Source organism: Phoxinus phoxinus, assembly GCF_949152265.1.
Source record: "Phoxinus phoxinus genome assembly, chromosome: 16".
Taxonomy (NCBI): Eukaryota; Metazoa; Chordata; class Actinopteri; order Cypriniformes; family Leuciscidae; genus Phoxinus; species Phoxinus phoxinus.
The window spans coordinates 8,870,693-8,891,874 of record NC_136891.1 but is presented as its reverse complement, the minus strand read 5'-3'; the positions used below and the strand labels follow the sequence as shown (position 1 = coordinate 8,891,874).

Here is a 21,182-nt window from a genome sequence, read left to right as displayed (position 1 = left end):
CAAAATTATCCATCCACAACTCAAAAAGCTATGAGCTCTAATGTTTATTTCACCACCTTTTGAAAATTATGGTGAAATGATGGTTAAAACAATGAAAATTAAATGCAGCTTTAATGGAACAACATTTCCACTAGCTTGGATATTTCACCCAAAAATGAAAATTCATACAAATCATTTACTCACCCTCAAGTTCTTTCAAACCTGTATGAAGTTCTTTCTTCTGCTAAACATAAAATAAGTTATTTTGAAGAATGTCAGTAAAGAAACAGTTGATGGGCCCCATTGACTTCTATAGTATTTTCCCCCATACAGAAGTCAATGGGATCCATCAAGTGTATCCATATTCTTCAAAGTATCTTCTTTTGTGTTCAGCAGAAGACAGAAAGTCATACAGGTTTGGGTGAACTATCACTTTCACATTGATTAACAGATAAAACAGGGCATTATGAGAGGTTCACAACAATCAAAATGAAACATAATAAAGCCAGGTTTATTTACAACCTTGAATTATATTTTAAAAGTTGAACACACTGTAAAATGTCAACTCACTAAAACTGAAACGTTTGTTCTTTGTAAATTCGAAGTGGTCCCAAAGTTGCACTGATAATTACACCTTTTCAATCTATGAATATATTGAAGAAAAATAACACGAATCAACCTCTAAAAACCCATAAAAAAATAAGTATAAATCACAGAAATGACTAGGACAAGTTAAATGGTTGAACACGAATATGTTAAATGGTGAAAACATGTTTACTGCCATACACAAGCAAGCAAACCCAAATGATCATTTTTGATAACAAAATGTTCATTGATGGACAATAAAACACAGCGATACACTGACCTTGGGAACTCTCCAATCCAGTAACAGACAAAAACAGTGTGTTTAACAGAGTGAGAAGGCTTTTCTGGTCTCATTCTGACCAACTAGCCAGTCAATCTCTCCTCTTCCATGTCTTTTTTCTTTTTTTTTTCATAACTATTCAGTACATGACATTAGAGCATACCAGAGATCCCATGTCATTATACGGGTATGTCTTTATTTGTTCATTAGGTTAACATGTCATCCTGCTACGATTTCGATTACACCATTGTACAGACAGGGCGGGGGGCTGAGCATGCCCAGTTATGGTGCGCGCAGAAGGATTGCCTGATTGCATCATCGCAAAGATAGCTTTTCTGTTGCTATAAATAGGGTGACGTCACTCGCTCCGCCTCTAGTAGTAGTTCACGTCCTCCAGCCCAGAGCCGTTCTGCTCCAGCCATTAAAAGGGGTGATGCAACGAGCCGGGCGACAACAGTAACTTTACCAGCTGAGAGCGAGAACACTCCAGCCGGTGGAGAGCATCACAACACGCGCGTTTTATTCAGCCAAAACAAGGTGAGTGACAACATTGTTTCACTTGTTATTTACGGGTTTTGTTGTAGCCTACCTGTTCTAGAACACACTCTGGAAAATGTCGAGGCTATGTTGTTATTATAAATCAACTCAGCCGGTGACTGAATTCAATATAATTGTGTTTTTGGGTCAAGCGATTGTTTATAATACTTTATAGGCTATTCAAAACGTTATCTTATATTTTACTATATGTATTCATATTTAATTCATTTTTTTATTTTATAATCTAAGTTATCTTGTTCTCAAGAGTAACGTAGTTTCAAAACGTGCGGAACTGCGCTGCAGGAACTCGTGTTGTAATATTTGTATAATAACTGATTATGATATTGCGTTGGCGAATCTTTATAGCCAACTGTGAAAATATTTACATGAATAACAGTTTACATTAGCGATCAACACTTCGGCTACAGTGTCACCGGATTAGAGCTTATTAAACAGTTAAAGATGATGATTTTACAGGATTATAGCCTACTGATTATGATTGTAGACCTGCTATTATACATTAGAGCATTTGACAAAACATTTGAGTATGGTAATTGAATGTAACGTTAGTCGCATAACTTTTGAATAAAGCGATAACATAAAAAAATTGTGATAGGCTAGCTAAATGTACTACGTCACTGTGATCGTAAAAAATACGGTAAAATATTGGGTGCCAGAACCTAAAAGAAACCCTTTAAAAAAATAATGTGATGTTAAAAGCATTACTATATGTTACACTTTCTATGTGTACATGTCATTAAATTGTATTGTGTTAAAATACTAACTAGTTTGAGCTATTCAAATCTGTTTGCCATTGTAATGTCCTGGGAATAAGAGAATATGTGGTACAATTTAAGGCTTTAATGAATTTCACTTTGATGAAAATTTGCCTCTGTGGCCATATAATAGGCCTATAATAATAATAATTAATAATAATAATTAATAATAAAACCACAAATCACCTTAAGGACACATGGCCTTAAAATTATTCTAAAAATGAACTAAAGCTCATTAAATCATAACAGTATTTTACTTCAAAAGTATATTTATGGACTTGTTAAATATATTTTTCAATTGTAAATAATATATTAAAATAATAAATGTAGGCTATAAATATATTTAATACAATTATATAAATGCATATGTTTTATTTCTATAATACATTTTTACAATATTTTACAGTGCAATTGCATGTATTGATTTAAAGATATTTTTACAGGTAATCATTCAATAGGTTTTTACCTATTTGGTAGTCTAATATTTTATAGGGGTGGGGGGTGGGTTTGATAGTTTGTTACTGACTACAAAAACTTTGATATGACCTTTCCTTTTTAAGACCATGACTTAAATCTTGCTTCATATGTTTTAGATTTCGTAATGATGCTCCAGCATCCTGGTTTGGGTTCCTTGGAGATCAGTGCATCGGCTTTGGTTCCCTGCCTCTCCCCGCCGGGCTCTCTCACACTGGACGACTTCACCAACTTCACTCCATTAGTGAAAGAGGAGCTGCGCTACGCCATCCAGAACAAACGCATGTCCAACGGCATGAGCACCTTGACCACTGACCGAGCGTGTATGAACAGCGAACGACCCACTGAACACCCTGTAATGAAGCGAGTGGTAAGAATGACTCATTTACAGTTATAACAGTGAAAACGAATGTAGTTTCTTCTATTACACATTGGTTATATTGAGTAACACACACGTAGAAAAGCCATGCTTGCACAATTCATTGTTCGTCCACTAGTGGACCTAATTCAGAATCATTAGATCTTTTCATAAAATCCATATTCATTACATAATGTGGCCATATGTTTTTAACATATGTGATGAATATTATAATTTTAGGCCAATCCAGAGGAGAGTGATCGAAGAAAAAGAAGGAGGGAAAGAAACAAAGTTGCAGCAGCAAAATGCCGAAACAAGAAAAAGGAGAAAACTGATCATTTACAAAAGGTAGTTTTTGTTATTTTCTCTTTATATACTGTGTGTGTATATATATATAATACAATACATTTATATAATTTATTAAATTAATATGAATATATTTAGATATATTTAACACTTAATAAATATATCTAAATATCTTCATATTAATGTAATCAATTATATTAACTCATTATATGTACACACACAGACACACACACACACATATATATATTTATGTATGTGTATATAATTAACTGATATAATTGATTACATTAATATTAATTAATGTTTTATATATATATAATTTAAAATATACATAACTATTTTATTTATTTATTTATAAATATTCATATTTCTATTAATATATCTAAAATATTACAAACATTTGACTCTCATTTATATTCAATGAATGGCTTTTGTTTTTTGATTCAGGAGTCGGAGAAGTTGGAGTCCATCAATGCCGAGTTGAAAGCCCAGATTGAGGAGCTGAAGAACCAAAAGCAGCAGCTAGTGTACATGCTCAACCTGCACAGGCCCACCTGCATAGTCCGTGCTCAGAACGGCCAGACCCCTGAAGATGAAAGGAAGCTCTTCATCCAGCAAATCAAAGAGACCACCCTGCAGGGTCTGAATCTAACCTTAAGTGGACCAACACACACCGCCATACCAACTAGCTGTGGGCATCTCTGAATCACAAACTGTACAGGCAAGAAGCTAATGGCTCCGCGGTCCTCGCCAAGGAACACTGGAAGGCTCACCCACGTTATAAAGGACTAAACGCGGGTGCCTGCCATGATGCCACTCAAGGTCGGTCTGATGTACACTGAAAGAAAGAGACTGTTAAAGCACTAAAGTGTTGAAGGACGTCTGATGCGTTTTTCTCTTATTTAAATGTGTTCGTAAATGTACGTTTAACATGATATGCTTTTTGTATGCACCAAAGCTTGACGTCATGTTGATGCTAGAACAACATGATTTCGTTTATTTATCGGTTTGTTGGTTAAATTGAACCCTGGTGGTGTGTTTGACAGCAAGTACTATTCTAGTGAGGGGGGAAACCTAGTGATTTGTGTGTATCTTTTTCATTTCTTTTTTTTTTGGCAGACATACAGGGTGATGAATGAAGTTGTTTAGTTTAGTTACATTATGTATCTGTGGCCTCTGTCTTGTTAAGTGTCCACATAACATGCCATGTGAAGTATTTCAAGCTGCTACTAATCTCTCAGGACTGTTGGGCTATGTATATTACAGGAAAGTCATGCTAAAACAGATAAAATAACAGGGAAGTCGACGATGGGTGGACTTTGAGACACCACTTACAAGGAAGTCTCTACCCTTCACCACGGAAAGCCTGTCTATCACCTCAACTATCTGACTATATTGTTGTTACTGTGAGCAGGAGGGTCTGCATTTATCAGCCCACTGTAAAAAAAAAAAAAAAGAAGAAAGTGTTTTTGTGCTTTTAGCAAGGACATACTTATTTTCTGATGTACACTGTAGCTGTGTGTTGTTATTGTCTATGCACAAACCTCTACACTCCCAGCTAACAGGGAACGATCTCAGAACGTTCTGACAAGGTTCTCTTAAAGTTATGAGCAAACGTTCTTCCAGTAACGTTAATAGAATGTTCCTTCAAAGTTATGTGGTTTTTCAATTATGTTCTCAAAACATTATTAATACATTGTTCAAGCAACATCTTTTTCTGTTATTAACATTTTTTTTTATGTTACTAGCTACTACCTGTCAATCAGAACATTCAAAAGTGACATTCTCAGAATGTTTGCAAAAAATGTTTTAATGGAATGTTTGCATAACCACAAAACGTTTTAAAGTTTCAGAGAACATTCAGAAATAACGTTTTCATAACTTAATGGGAATGTTAGCAAAACGTTCTTAGAATATTATTGTTAGCTGAGCTTTTTCCTAATGAAAAGAAGAAAAAAAAAAGCTTAAAATATTCAATGTAAAGCTTGAAATATGCAATGTAAAGCTCTTAGTAATAGTCTGGCTATGTTCCTGGGTCGTGTGTCAAGCACTTTTAATGTCACGCCATGTTGTTAGTGAAGAAACACATACCACAAGACATCTGATCAGGCCCTGTGACTGCATTGCCTAATATTACAGAAAGGTGTTAGAAATTCTTTAAAAAATCACTCCATTTCTACCAAACAGAAGGAAACTCCCTAATCTTTTCACAAACTTCTGCCTCTTGTTTTTGAGTAAAGTCTAAATGTATGTTCTGTTATGTACTGAAAGGTTAAGTGACGCAGGCGTCAGATAGCTTTTTCCTTTTTGTTATTGTTCAAATAGGCATGCCACAAAATGTGGTACTACTGACATTAAATGTGCAATGAAAACAAAGCTATGCTTTCTATTTGTGTTTAAACCATGTTTTATCCATCACGTCATTGCTGTCCACGTCAAATAGTTCAAGTGCACTTGCTACAAGAAGTCATGATTGGGAAGATAATGGGCTGAAACATTAAATTACATATTTATATCAAATATTGCTTCATTTTGACTGTCTGTTGTTTGTTTTTGATACTTTATTAATAAAAAAAAAAAGATACCACTTGCATTTGAGTCATGCTTTGCTGGTTTTATTGAGGTGAAATGTGATTAAATATGATTAAATCAACCTGATTGCATCAGAAGAGGAAACACCTTGTTACTTACAGTGTACTTTAGGTGTTCAAAAAGCAGTTGTGTTGAGATATTCGCTGTAGGGCAAGTCCGCACATGTATAACCTGAGAAACGTGCTGACTGTAAACCCTTGAGGTGATCAAGTTCATGCAGCCAGAGAGCAATGATTCAGCATTTTCTGCTGATTTTAATGATTATTAAAGTGGGTGGTTTCATATAAGGCCAACACGTATTATGATTTTTAATTGATTAAAGATGAGGATTGCATTGGAAGGCTTCTAGAGAAAGTCTTCTGAAATTCCCTGGAAAGCCCTCAGTACCTGAGTTCTGGTAACTCCCTTTTTTTAGGGGGGGGAAATGCAGGAATTATTCAGAATTTCAAATAATTGGTTCGGTTCTAGAAGAAAAAAAAACGTGGTTGTACAGGAACTAAAAGTACCTTTTAAACATTTATCTTTGAGAGGGAGTAACTTGGCACGGCTGCTTTTAATTGGGATACACAGACAAACAGAGACTGATAACTTCCATTGATTATCAATAGCAAAAACATGCAACCAGGCAATGTAGAACTTCTACCAAATATAAAATTAAAAGATCTTGGGGGGTTAATATTATAAGAGGCTTTTTTTTGTCTCTGACAAAACAAAAATAGCATTTAATGCAAATATGGCACTAAAGTACTAAATAAAAACAAGGTTCCAACTCCCAAGGTTGATGTTCTCTGCAGAGTCAAAGGTGAGTTAAATATTAAATCTTATATGGCCGTAGATAATCTGTTGAAAACCTAAATTAAAAACCTTCGTGCCATCGTTGCTTTGCACTCCACCCTTCCCGTGATGATAAACAATAAAAAAACATCCCTTTTGGCCTTTTTATTTGCTATGGTCCAGTTCAGTTTGAACTCGAGTCATTCTTACAGGATGTTTGTGCACATCCCTTAAAGTAGAAAAACATATTCATGGGGCAATCAAGTCTGTGCTGCTGCTCATTGCTTCATCATTGCTGATGCAGATTGATGTCAGATAAACTCTCAGAAATTACTCTCGGATAACTTCCACCTCTTTTCTGAAAACATATAGTGCTCATAAAGAAACTCTGTATTACAATCACCAGGAAACGAACACTCTTTGTTCATATTTGTTTCCCAATCAGTGCACTGAAATGAATCACTATTTGTAATTTAAATAATTCAACCAGGTATGAATACACCTTTGGAACTAGATCACCTCAAAGAATGCATAACATGGGACATACATTTTTTTTAATGTGAAATGATTTTTTTCTGCTTTCTGATTCCTTTGACATCTTACAGTGAGCTGGAAGTGACCCCGGTCCCTAACACCATGACCTGACTTTCACAGTAATGCAAGTGCACTTTGCCCTGTCAGAATGTGAACAAACATGGTCATAGCCATTGGCAATAAATGCAATCAGTGGAAACTTCACATTCTGATGCAACCATTTAAAACTGTTGCAATGGAATCTTCAGATGTCAAAAAGGGTGTTGTAATGCTATTTCAAACAGTGTTATAACCTTTGAACATGATTGTAATGATTTTAAGGTGTTGATGTAATGCATTCATGACTGACAGCTTTTACCCTGTAAGATAGCAGGAATGCTTTACTCCTTCCTTCAGGATAAAAACAAAAAGTACCCTGCACAACCCTGTATCTATTTTCGTAGATGAATGAATGCATGTAGTCTAGACTCTAGACCACTTCCTGCCCAGTAACATGGAAATGTCCTTTCTTTTTATTACGGGAGGGGGGGTGGCCTCAAGGAAGCGTGGGTTCGATGGGAACTTCAATGTCCACATTCTTCTTTAAGTTCCTGTAAGATTTCCAAGAGTTTTTAGATGCGAGTCCCAAGGGCAACCACCTACAGTCTCTACCAGGAACTTACAGATAAGGAAGGAAAAGTTACCATAACAGAATTAGAACGCACCCCTAATTTCCATTTCACAATCCTCTTTTCAGATTTGAAAACATGTCCACTTTAAAGGCAATGCTAAACAGTTTCTGATAATCTTTTCTACTTCCTTCTATTTTCGTGTTGTGACAAGAAAAGACATTTACAGTTACGGCGCAGCCTGCAGACATACATTTGTTGCAAATATTGATTCAACTGATTTTATACAAACTATATCTATTTTTCAGTATATTTAGATTAAAGTAGACATAGATTAAGTAAAATATTTAGATAAAATATAATGTTGATGCATGTTCATTAACAAGGTGTCCACTAGAGGGCAATGCAATCAAGGAATTGTAATAGGCCTAAGCTACAAAAAGACCATCTATCTATCTATCTATCTATCTATCTATCTATCTATCTATCTATCTATCTATCTATCTATCTATCTATCTATCTATCTATCTATCTATCTATCTATCTATCTATCTATCTATCTATCTATCCATCCATCCATCCATCCATCCATCCATCCATCCATCCATCCATCCATCCATCCATCCATCCATCCATCCATCCATATCTAAACATATATATTGGTTTTCTAGCTTTTTAAATATAATTAGCCTATGTTAATATTACTAAATGTAAATAATTTTTTATTAGTATTTTTTAACCAGACAAAACATAACTGTACATTCATTGAATCAAAAAGAGAAGAAAACCCCCCGACAGATTGTCTTAATAATATTAAATCCCTCCCCTATTCAAACTTCTAAATTAACAAAGTTTTTATGAATTGCTAAAACACTAAATCCCATTCTCTGAACCAAATTCTCAATAAACAAGTCAAAATAAATCACACTTTCTGTAAAGCATTAAACAAGTTCAGGTAGTTAAGACACTTTGCTAATCTCATGCACTCTTTTTGCAAAACTCTAAACATATTTTCACTCACTAAAACATATCGTGTTGCTGTGATGCACGTACACACAGTAGCCTATGTTTCAAAATGCTAAACACAAGCAGGCAAATGTTAATCTGCAACTACAACACAGTTTCCATCGTTTACATATAACGACTCAAACATTTTCACATTTAGGTGTGAAACAATTGTTAATATGTGACCAAACCAACTGTACAAAATACAAATCAGTTCAGAGAAAATGTTGCACTGAATGTTGATACCAACAATGGATATAAACAATATAAGAGGGAGAGGAGGAAGCGTGCGAGAGGTGGTGAACAAAGAGGAAGAGGGTGAGGACGAGAACGACGAGAAAGAGCAAGGTGTGGTGGAGAATGTTGTCAAGGCTGGATCTGCCCTTTTGCCTTTGCCTGGCAAGAGACAACATTGTCTGTGAATGTGATGTGGACAAGGTCCTCCGGCCCGGACCCAGCATGAAGAGGCGATGCTGAGGCAGAATGAATCTCTCATTGACCTTGATTTTGCAGTTGCACAACTCTTTTGATTACTGTAACATGCTTTTCATTTAGAGATTTTCAAACTGTTTTGCAGTTGGGTAACTGTATTTTCACAGTAAACTATTTATTTACCTACAAATGATCAGTATTGTTTATAATATTGACTCGCTGTGTGTATGATCTGAAAGCACTGTTTGATTTTTGAGCACAGATCAAATGGTTTTGAGGCAGTTGTTTGATTTTGCCAGAAGAGTCAGAGGTTCTCTGAATGTAGTTTGAAGATTTGGTTTCGTGTTTAAGGTTTTGAGAAAGTGGGTGATGGTTCTGAGAAATGTGTTTTAGCAATTCAGAAAAACAGTAAAATAAGTAACTCACACCCTGCATTCAACGTAGAGAAGTAAAAAAAAGAAAGAAACAACAATAACACTTTATATATATATATATATAATTATTTTCTCTCTCCAATATGAATATTTCCTCTTTCAATTAGTTGTTGCTAGGATTTAATTACAGTGCAACCCCAAATGTAAAGAATTGTAAGACTTATTGGGACCCTTGGAAGTTTGCCGAGACCCCAGTGGTCCCCGGATCCCTGGTTGAGAACCCCCATATTCTATATATATATATTTTTTTTTAATCATCCAAAGACATTTTTATACGGAACTTGCTCTGTGTCTATTGTTACTGAAACTCTCTGATATTTTGGGAAGAGGTAAAACATTCAAATCCAGGAATACAGACATTTGTGACCAGAAAGTTAATAGAGGTGTTAGTTTCATTTCCATTCAATCTACGTACATACCAGATGTCCCATTTGTGATGCATCATGTGTAAAACAATACATTTTTATATCGTTGGAAACAGTATCATGAGGCTATGCATCGTTGTAATTGCTATGAAAAAAAATCAGCATTTTAAACTTAAAAATTTCCCAATTCCCAAATCAAACTTAATGCAATACTTTCTGTAGAAACTACATCCTTTATACTAAACAATTATGTGCACTTGTCATGAACAAACAAATATACTAATTATACTAAAACTTTCTGTTTTATAAATGTGTTCGTTTTTTACATTCTCAAACAATGCTTTTTGGCTTTAACGGTTTAAAACGAAAGTCAACAGATCCATGTGGAACTCTAGGACTTTTCAGAAGAGAAGAGAAAACTGGAAGAGAAATATAGAAGTGTGTACCCTGCACTGGTTAGGAAGGTAAGTCCATGGGAGTTTGAGGAAGTGATACATACAAGAAAAAAATCTGACCACCATCTTACCGCAACCACCCCCAGATATGGTTTCAACACAAATGAGAAGAAAAAAAAAACCTACACATTTGGTTCTTTTCTGATTCAGTGACCTCATTTTATTAGAAATTGTATTACTATTACAATTTAAGTAATACTGGATTTCAACCTGCATCTGCGTCATAGAGTTTATAAACAGAGTGATTCCTTTTTATTAAAAAAAAATAATTATCCTAATACTTACAATACACACCCACAGCAAAACATGAAAATGCAAGACAGAATAGTAACACTGATATTTGAATTAAGCTGTTGTTTTTAATAGTGCAGCCATAACAAAACTGCTGTAACAGAGTTTTGAAACTAACCTTAGGTATTTTGGTCGGATACGCTCTCATAAAGCAGAAGTCCCTTCTCACATGTCGTTCATTCACAGCCAACTAACTGTGGTAGATGGTTTAGTTAGTGGTTTTGGACTCTATCACAGTAAATATGGTGGATTTATTCACGTGAGGCATAACCCCATGGGAAAAGTATCATACGACTACAGAGAATCTGTATTCTGAACCTGTCAAAACGCAAACGAGAATGTTTGAGCGTGAATTAATCATTCAACTGCATGTTAACGGAAAACACTGCATACTGAACTCACGGGTTAATACTTTAAAATAAAAAGCATAAAAACTGCATGCCTGCATGAATCACTTGCATTTAGGATACTTCATTAATCCTTAAATGGAAATTCAGACATCATGAGCATCAGATGTGAATGTCTTTATCTAGACATAAACTCAGTTGGCACTGTGCCCGTGGACCTTGTTGTGGAGGTCATACCACAGGTCAAGACAGGGCATAAAGGCTCGTGGGCTTTGAGGGCATCTGTTAAGCATTGCTGTTCCTCAATCAAAAGCTGGACTTCCTTCCTCAGCAGGCTGTTCTCCTGTTCCAGACACTCGTACTCCTGGTTACACAAAATTGCAGTATGTCAAAAACCACATCAATCACATGTGCATCACTGTGCATTTGGTGTATTTTCCCCATGTCTGCCTACTTATTGTCAACATGTGTCAGTATGGGGCAAAAAAAGGTTAAACCTGCAGTTTACTGGAAAAAAAAAACCACCCCAAATGCTGAAATCAACATATTTCACATTATATGTAGCCTACCGCTGTATAATAATTAGGTAGCAAACCTCGTGCAACTCGTCAGCTCTCTGGGTTTGTTTTTTGCGGCTTCTCTGTGCAGCAACTCGGTTCTTTTCTCTTCTTTTCAACCTTTTCTCATCATCATCAGAGCTCTGAATCATAATCAGATGTTGTAGAAGTTATGCTGTGTTGTTTCTCGAACATTTTGCAATACTGTGCAGGATTAACGTATTAGTAAACCATAGAATCATTGTGGGTGGCATTGATCCATCGATGAGAATGAACATGTTAGATAGTAGTTTTTAAATTATGTAGGCTACATTTTAACTCATTTATAACATTGTTTAGGCGTTTGTAGTTATTCAAAGAAAAGAAACAAGCATAAAAAAGTAACATACCTCACTCTTTCGAAACAGCCGTAAAGCTGGAGCATCATTTCGAGTAAAGTTACTTGTCGCATTGAAAAGTGACATGACAGGTGCAGGAGAGCACGAGCACAATGAAGTCTTACGCCCACTAGACTGGATAGAAAATTAAAGCAGCAAATTAAGAGGCCGTGTTAATTAACGCAAAGTTAGACATTTTTAGACTGTCAGTCAACGTGCTACAGTGACATTAGGGATTTCTTGCAAATGCCGTCGGCGGATGTTCTTTGAAGTCACGTGGTGCTCTCGAGGACGCAACAGTAACTTCTGTCAGTTTTCTCTTTTGGGTCATTCAACGACATGACCATTTTGAAAAAGGTATCTCCCCCCACCCACCTCCACATTTTATATTATTTAAACATTTTATGGGGTAATAAAATAAGTTACATTTACGTTACGTCAATACCCTACGGTAGCATATGACTTATATAAAAGTTAACATGTTTGACAGTTAATTTAGCCATTACTAACCTTGTGGTCAAAGTTACGACACTACTACGGCTTTGATAGAAATATAAATGTATCCCGATATTCTTTTCAATCCGATTACTTTACAATTTTGTCAGTTTAAAGTTCCTCCACCCTTTTGGAGAAAATGAGACAAAAAATAGTGTCAGATTTTCATCTTTGTTCACGAGGGATACAAAAGAGGGACCCTTTCAATCAATGTTTAATAAATCCACGTGTATAATAAAAAAATATATATATATGCCAGTTAATTTGGAAACCAACACTGGTAAACCAAGAACACCTTGTGGTATGAACCTGGACCACATCAGCACAACAGTTCTCTAAAAATTTAATTTATTGGATTTAATGGAAAAAGAAAGTGATGAAACACTTATTTTCTTCTAAACTACATGCATGAAGTAATTCTGACCAGAATATATATTTACATTAAATGGGTAAGAATCAGCATACAAAACACTTATTTAGTAGCAGGTGTCAATGCACTACTATACTGCCCTTCTCCATTTCCACACGAATGCACAAACACATACACATTAAATTGCATTAGCATCAGTCTTTTGGAGGATTTTTGGAGCAGGAACATAGTCTGCACTGTATTCTGAATCAGAAGCAGCTCTTTTGATGCTGGATGGAAGCCTGTGGTGAAGTTCTGGACAGACATCTACTGAGCTGCCGAACACTTCTCTGTAGACTTCCACCGTCTCCGCTGAAGTCTGCATGTCGAGAACTTGACGCAAGCCCTCAGCTGCCTGCTTCAGACTTTTCAGAGACTGAATAGAATGAAGGAAAATGGGGAATGTTAATACAAATATATATTTGTCTATAGCTATTACTGAGATTTACAGCTTGTTAGAATACATAACGATTTTTGAGTTTAAATAGACAAGCACATAGTAACATGCAATATGGATGTACATGCAATCCAGAAGAACTGTATAAAGGTAAATAAAATGATTTGTACCTTCATAACCGTACTGGCTTGTTTGAACATTGTAGGTGCAGCAGCGGAAACATTTCTGATGATAGTGTCTGTGAAAACAATGTTTAACAGGTATTTATTAATATTGCATAAAGAACGGTTTGTATCACAATGTACTTTTGCAACACAAAACAAAAAAGGATGAGGGCACACACCTTGATCTGGATCCGGCTTTATGTCTTGTGTCTTCACTGCCTGTTCATACAAACCCTAAAATAATGGATGAACAGTAAAAACATATGAGCTACATTCACACAGCAACATCAGGGGATTCAGTCTTCTAGAAAATCAAGCTGAGCTGTTTATTGCACGTTTTATCCCAGTGTCTCATGAGTTACAGCAAACACAAAAGATCATTTTTGAATATATTAGGACATCTAGTGGCCAGAGGCGGAACATCTAAAATTGTAACTGAATTAATTTACAGCGTGATTGGTGTTCCCAAATAGTTAAAAAATAAAAAATAATAAAAAATATATAATCATAAAAACTAATAATAATTTTCTAATGTTATTATTGATAAATTTATTGATTATGTTTTCCTTAGAAACATCGTAGTTTAGATTGAAATAGGCAAATGCGTATGAGTCTATGACTGGATCATTATTACAGTGATGATTATGTTGTACGTTTGGCAACAGTTCTTCTAACCCTAATTGATGGAGTGTGTAGCTTATCATTTCTTAAACAACCATGTAGGACACATCATGGTGATATTCCAGGATGACAATGTCAAGATTCATCAGGCTCAAATTGTGAAAGAATGGTTGGGAGGGAGCATGAAGAATCATCTTCACACATGAATTAGTTTAACAGTAGACTTTACTGGAGAAGCATTGTCAATACAAGATCTTGACCAAAAATTTATGCAAGTGTCTTGCTGGAAATAACATCACAACATTTATAACATTTTTGGTCACACTTCATCAAGTAGGGTTAGAAGAACTGTTGCCAAACATACAACATGCTAGAAGCATAATAATCACTGCAATAATGATCCAATCATAGACTATTAGTGCTGTCAAATCGATTAATCGCATCTAATTCTATGCGTGTATAGCCTATATATACACAGTACACACAGACTTCTAATAATCTTTCGTAATTCATAATTTGTGTAATGGAGTTTCAAATGAAAAGAAAAACAGCATGTCTCACCAGAAGTTTCCTCTCTGCTCTTAATGATCGCACAACCTGCTTGCGTATTTGTTTTGGGTAAGAGTTGCGTTTGCAGGCGGTCTCTACTATCTTCTCATCCAGAATGTCATTTACAGTGCTCTCATTATCTATATACATATATATATAAAAAAAGGTTCATTATGTCGTTGTCTTGGTTTGCAAAATAAGTTCTCTGAAACTGTGACAACAAATTACCTTCACAGTATTCCTCTGACGCCTCGTCCCATGACAAGCCGCCAATAACTATATTTTCTTGAACTGTGAACTCAAAATTCTAAAAGATAAAAGAGACAAATAAGGTGAATGCAAGCAAGAACAAAGACTATGACAAACAAAGATGATGAAAAACACTTTTGAGTTAATTAGTCTAAACACATTTACCATTACAAACATTTACCATAGTGTTGTTATAGTAAAAGTATAGTAACCATCTTATTTTTAGCGGATTGCTTACCATTTGCATAACCTACAAATGTTTTACTACAAATACCATGTTTTTTTTGTAGTAAAACCATGGATTATTTTCGTAAGGGGTAACGTTAACTACAGCCACAGTTGCAATAAAAGTCGATGTCATAAGTAACTTATGATTACCACAAAAATACCACAGGAAAAAACAGATGGTGTTACTATAATAATAATAAAAAAACATGATTAACTTGATATGGACAATAATAATCCAACTGACATCTTTTCTATTACTTACCACAACCATTTCTTGCAACAGTTTGGCCTTATCTTCCTTAGAAATATGGCATTGGCCATCGAGCAACTTTTTAAATAAGTCTTTATACTTTTCAAGTTGATCACGAACAATTTTTTTCGACTTGACATTTACTCTCGAATCCGCCCCACTCGCACGGTCGTCCTCCATGACTGCCGCTTATTTTTCAAAATAACACTGGAAACGGAAGCAGAATGTGTTACTACGAAACAAACTCTGAAAACAATTCAGCGGAAGAAACGTTCCACCCTTCACGCAACCGAGAGACGCCACACGGACAGATGGGAAAATGCCTTATCATGAAAAGCAAAACAACGAGTGGTTTAAAGACAAGGTTATTTTTTGAAGAGAAAAATATTTTATATAGGCTACACTATAATCATGGTTAGAGAGTTCATTGACTGCCACTGTCACCTTTCAGCAAATGAGTTTACACAGGTAAGAAAACTCATGGTCTGGAGTCATCAAATTCAATTGCGAAAGACAAATCTTAAAGTTACAAGGTCTTTATGGTCTTATCTGTTACCTCTTTATATATAATGTGTGTTACAACCGTACTGAGAGATAAAAAAACAACACTTAAACCAGACTAAGCAAGTTTGCTGGTCTCAGCTGTTTAGGTTTGTTTCAGCAGCAAACTGTAGTTTAGAACTAATCTAATTATTTTTCCATGGTACAGGTACTTTTAGTCCCAAATGAAGAATAATCAAAGACAATTTTTTCATATAGCGTTTTATGTAATCTGGCTATGTATGTCGTCAGTATCCTTGTGTTTATATAAACTACAGATAAAGGGTTTGTTGCCACACCAAGCAGAAATCAAGTTACAGTTACAGACGTTAGTTATTTTTCATGTTTTTCCCTAGGACAAAGATGATGTACTTCTGAGAGCTAAAAAGGTAAGCTTTTGTCAAGCCTCTGAAAATAAATAAATAAATAAAAACTGATAATAAACAAGATCCAAATGTTGCAACAATTACCTCTTCTGTTAAATGTAATTTTAGACTGGAGTGAAAGCTCTTGTGGCAATAACAGAGGGAGCCAGTGAGTTTGACAAAGTTATTCAGTTGTCAACTGTAAGTTGAACACAACCTCTCATGTGTCAACAAAAGCTTTGGATGAGAACATTCTCACTTTCCTGAATCTCAAAAGCATCATGTTGCCTTTGGAATGACTAAGTTGTTGTATGCTTACACAGCATCGGACACATGCAGCTTTACTAATATTTAATGTTTTTCTTATAGCTATCCTGGTTTTGTGTTCCCTTGTTTTGGCATTCATCCCCTTCAAGGGTCAGGGAAAGACTTACACAGTGTCAAGATTCAGGTGAATATGACAAAAATAACAAAGAAAGATAGTTTTACTGTGCTTCATATGCTATATTATGATATTTTGGTGCAAAAAGATTAGTTTTGTTTTGACAGGACCTGGAGCCATTCCTTCCTTTGTTCCAGAAGCACAGAGATAATATCATTGCCATTGGAGAGGTAGAGTATAATAGAGTCTTGGAAAATTATTTTAAACAGACACTATTGGGGATTTTTATAATATTATTTGAATATCATTTATCAGCATTTACCAAACCAAAATAAAACATTAAGCCTACTTTAATTACATAGTTTGTATACCTTTTTAATGGACTTTATAGTCTTGCAGCATAGAAGTTGAGACTTTCAAAGGGGCCTCAATATGTCTTAAATTATTATAAAATAAGACGGAACGAGCATTAAAATAAGCCAAAACAAGTAAATATACACAAGATATAAAAACAAACTAAATAGGCCTACATATTTCTTATTTTAATTCATGTCCTCAACAACTTTTCTTCTTCTTTTTCTATGAAGAAATCTAACTCCCATAGCAAGCCTAATTTCAAAAGTGTGATTTCTAGACATGGGGAAAAAAAATAATGTAAATGACTAAAATCTTGTAACTCCATGGGCATTATTTTGTTTTTACTGAAAATACATGTCTCTAGTTGTGGAAAGCTCTAACATATTTTATCAGGTAGAAATTTGCATGAAAACAACAACAATATCCTTAATCCTTATCCAATAAATCATAAAACCTTAAAAAGTCAAACAGGCCTTCAAATATTGTTGTTTACAATGGAGGGCCTTGGAGTCAAAAAGATTGAGAACCACTGGTCTAGGGATAATGAAACTGTTTGTACGAGACTAGTAGAGCTAGGCCTCACATTTAAGTCGACTTTGAATCTTGAGTCTCTCTAGTTCAATTACTTGTGTTATCAACTGTATGCTTACCAGTATTTTTTTCTCTCAACAGATTGGTCTTGACTTTACCCCCTGGTATGCAAATACTAATCAAGAGCGTGATGAACAGATAAAAGTCTTTACAAAACAACTTGAAATATCTAAAGAACTGGATTTGCCCGTGTGAGTGGCAACCTTACATTTTACTAGAGAGTAACAGGAAACAAGCCGCCCAGAAATGTTGCATGATTTTCCACATTTTAACATTACTTTGCACACAGGGCTCCAGACTGCGACCAAATTGTTAATTCTGCAATATTTTTTCTTGCCGGTGCGACTAAATTTTGTTAGTACCATGTTGCCCAACTGGAGCTGCCATTTCTGTTGCATAGGAAAAACGGCAAATGAAACGAAGGACTAAACCGCGCTTCTCGCCGCAGTATTACCGTAATAACATTGCTGCAAGTTCTAGTGAGAAACATTTCAATTCGGCGCAGAATTCTCTGTTATAAACCAAACCATAGATATCAGATCAAACAGCTCTGACGTGGAATCCAGAAGAAACATTGTTCCGTGAACAAACAAGTTATAGAAGGCTTTTCAGTCCATAAATCACCAATATTCACTATGGATTTGATGTAGAAACGCTAACTGTTACCATGGTATTGTGGCAGAAATAGTTTAATAATTTTACATTATTCATGTCAGGGTTCGTGAGAGTGAAGTTCAGGCACTTTTTTCCCCAGCACTTCAAAGCTCTAAATGTAATTCAATTTAAATGTTATTTTTAATGTGATAAAAAACATGATTACACTTTATTTTAAAGGGACGGGGTCCTTGTTACAGTGTAATTATACATTTAAGTACTGAGTAATAATTAACTACATGTGCCTACTACAGTATGGTTAGGATTAGATTTGGTTTAGTTGCATGAAATTATGCATCATTTATAGTAATTAGAAACTACATGTAATATTTGTAACAAGGAAACTTAAAATAAAGTGTTACCAAAAATATTTAAAGTTTTCCGGAAAAACTTTATTTTACTGTCCTGTTCCCCATGTACATACGATGTACACTGTACACTTTTTTATTTTTACATGTGACTTGTTGATAAAAGTTAATTTTATATGCATCTCAACTCAAGCTCAGTGCTTTACTGTCAAATGTGCATTTCCAAGAAATAAACGTGTAATATTATTAGTTACTGCACTAATTAATGCAAAATAATAGTAATTTTATGATTAAAATACCTTCATGATTAAAACTCCTGCTACCAGATCAGGTGCTGGTGCCACCATCTTCAGAACTTAGTGGCACCAGTGCTACTGCCCTCAAATGTTAATCTGGAGCCCTGGCATAGCAACATATATTGTACATTGTGAACTGACAGTTCATTTTGCAGTCTCTTTGACGCTCCTAACTCTTCTCTTGAAGGAATGTACATTCCCGATCAGCAGCCAAGGTTACCATAGCCACAATGAAAGAACTTGGTAAGAGCTACCCGCTAGCAAATCATTGTGTCTCTGTGACCTTTCTGAATTTCTTGCATAATTCTGCTTTTATGTCTTCAGGGATTAGCCAGGCATTGTTGCATAATTTTGCCGGGAAGCCATCGGTTGCCATGGAAGGGGTTCAGGCTGGATTCTCCTTCTCCTTTCCGCCTGCCGTCAGCAAAAACGAGCAGGTTTGATAAGGATTCTCCTATAATAACTTTGTTCGTCTGCCATAAAGTCATAAATAAGTATGATAAGTATGCAATAAAGACATGAAAGATATATTAAAGAATCTCAGATGACCCTGTTACACGTCGTACATCCCCAGCATGTATGTTTGAACTGGAAATATATGTACGATTTAACTGTAGAATCTCAGAAAAAAATGGTACAAAAGCTGTCACTGGAAAATTTACTTTAAAAGGTTCTAATATGTAGCCTACCATTTAGGTAATAATATGTAAATTCACTCTTTAGGTACAAAGGTGGACCTTTTTAAAGGGTACCGCTTCAGTGACAGCTTTTGTACCTTTTTTATCTGAGAGTGTATATGTGACATATAGTTTCGTTTTCTTTAATATATTAATACTGTACTTTAAATGCAGAGAGCAAAATTAATCAGACAGATTCCACTGGAACACATTTGCCTTGAGACAGACTCTCCAGCCTTGGGGCTTGACAATAATGTAAGTCCTAATCTGTTATAATAATCAGATTTTCTGTACGACTGAAATGTTTTGAACCTCACTGCCTGTGTTATTTCCTTTTACTGCTCTAGGTTAGAAATGAACCCGGAAACATAACGATCAGCTGTGAATACATTGCAAAGGTTAAGGGAATATCTTCAGGTGTAGTAATGGAAGTCACAACACAAAATGCCCTTCGATTGTTTTCGAGGTTAAAAACCTAGAGATAATATTATCTTATTTAATTTAGTAAATAAAGAGCTCACTCAAAAACCAATTGGTTTCATCCATGCACTTAAAATGAATGAAGTCTGGAGATTTTAAGCTTCAAAAAATGATGCATAATCACCGTAAAAGTAATTATAAAAGGATCTATTAGATTAGTGAGTAACGTTAAATCTTTCTGGCCAGTTTTGTTTTGAGAAAAAAAATTCCCCATTAAAACATTATTCAGAAGTTTTCTTTTCTGTTTCTAAAAAAAATAATACACGTTTTGATATAAGTATGATGGGCAAATGACAAATTTTCATTTTTGGGTGAAATGTTCCTTTAATTGTATGCCACTGACTTTATAATATCATTGTAAACTAGTTTAAATAATAAAAAAATGAACCACTATGTTTTATTGCCAGATTGGTTTATTATACATGTTTATTGCTTTCTGGAGAACAACATTTGCTCTGCAGTGGTTGATTTCATTTCCTCACACCAGGTGAACATTATCTGGAAGAATAAAAGTAACGTTAGACCATTTTTATAATGGAAAATGTTACCATAACTTACTGCTATTTGAAGTATAATTTACTTTCCCAACAAATGTAAAAGGTAGTTGAGGCTCATCTTACAGCTGTCTTCGAAATGCTTTCGCTCGGGATGTGTGTTGTTGCTGCTGCCCACCATCCAGGAGCACCGCTGCTCGGGACTCGCAGTCTGCACCGCGCTGAACTCACAGCTGCTCCTGAGGTGACAACGGAAGTGCTTTCTTTCAGGTAAATTCCAAGACCTGCTGGTTGCCTCTACGCAACACCACGTCTCTCTCTGCATATTCCACTCGTACAATTGATCTTGCTTCGATTTTGACATGGTTGGTATTAATTATAAGTAGGCTAACGTTACTTGTTAAGTCGAAATAGCATATGGCCAGTTCGGTCGTAATGTTTGGAAAGATGCAACCATGGTAACCAGTAACCACGCATGTCATTTCTGCCCATTAGTTATATATTTAAAAATTAACTTAAATTTGGGCCTAAATGTGTTATTAATAATGATTTCTTAAATCATCGCTCTTTATTTAATTTTACTCGGTTTCCCAGCCAAGTTTGAACAGAT

General features: G+C 35.3%; 5 protein-coding genes across 5 annotated transcripts; 2 read left to right on the top strand and 3 right to left on the bottom strand.

Moving 5' to 3' along the window:
• The first annotated feature begins 1,215 nt into the window (after positions 1 to 1,215).
• Positions 1,216 to 5,892, top strand: atf3 (activating transcription factor 3). Its single transcript, XM_079584280.1, has 4 exons — positions 1,216 to 1,381; positions 2,751 to 3,001; positions 3,230 to 3,337; positions 3,743 to 5,892. The coding sequence occupies exons 2-4, from the start codon at positions 2,759 to 2,761 to the stop codon at positions 3,998 to 4,000; spliced, it is 609 nt and encodes a 202-aa protein (XP_079440406.1). The 5' UTR covers positions 1,216 to 1,381; positions 2,751 to 2,758; the 3' UTR covers positions 4,001 to 5,892.
• A 4,605-nt stretch (positions 5,893 to 10,497) lies between these two features.
• Positions 10,498 to 12,423, bottom strand: batf3 (basic leucine zipper transcription factor, ATF-like 3). The gene is made up of 3 exons (XM_079583813.1): positions 12,079 to 12,423; positions 11,728 to 11,832; positions 10,498 to 11,496 (listed from the first exon to the last, which is right to left on the bottom strand). Exons 1-3 carry the CDS (start codon positions 12,151 to 12,153, stop codon positions 11,311 to 11,313), a joined length of 366 nt encoding a protein of 121 aa, XP_079439939.1. The 5' UTR covers positions 12,154 to 12,423; the 3' UTR covers positions 10,498 to 11,310.
• Positions 12,424 to 12,551: 128 nt separating this feature from the next.
• Positions 12,552 to 15,724, bottom strand: nsl1 (NSL1 component of MIS12 kinetochore complex). Its single transcript, XM_079583806.1, has 6 exons — positions 15,441 to 15,724; positions 14,930 to 15,008; positions 14,714 to 14,841; positions 13,711 to 13,765; positions 13,538 to 13,605; positions 12,552 to 13,346 (listed from the first exon to the last, which is right to left on the bottom strand). Exons 1-6 carry the CDS (start codon positions 15,606 to 15,608, stop codon positions 13,110 to 13,112), a joined length of 735 nt encoding a protein of 244 aa, XP_079439932.1. The 5' UTR covers positions 15,609 to 15,724; the 3' UTR covers positions 12,552 to 13,109.
• Positions 15,688 to 20,473, top strand: tatdn3 (TatD DNase domain containing 3). Its single transcript, XM_079583805.1, is given in 11 exon segments — positions 15,688 to 15,896; positions 16,325 to 16,357; positions 16,463 to 16,530; positions 16,532 to 16,534; positions 16,703 to 16,784; positions 16,883 to 16,945; positions 17,745 to 17,854; positions 19,109 to 19,164; positions 19,246 to 19,358; positions 19,773 to 19,853; positions 19,946 to 20,473. Coding segments are annotated over 11 exon segments (798 nt in total). The 5' UTR covers positions 15,688 to 15,839; the 3' UTR covers positions 20,078 to 20,473.
• On the bottom strand, positions 20,419 to 21,064 carry spata45 (spermatogenesis associated 45). The gene is made up of 2 exons (XM_079583812.1): positions 20,699 to 21,064; positions 20,419 to 20,576 (listed from the first exon to the last, which is right to left on the bottom strand). Exons 1-2 carry the CDS (start codon positions 20,934 to 20,936, stop codon positions 20,557 to 20,559), a joined length of 258 nt encoding a protein of 85 aa, XP_079439938.1. The 5' UTR covers positions 20,937 to 21,064; the 3' UTR covers positions 20,419 to 20,556.
• Positions 21,065 to 21,182: the final 118 nt, after the last annotated feature.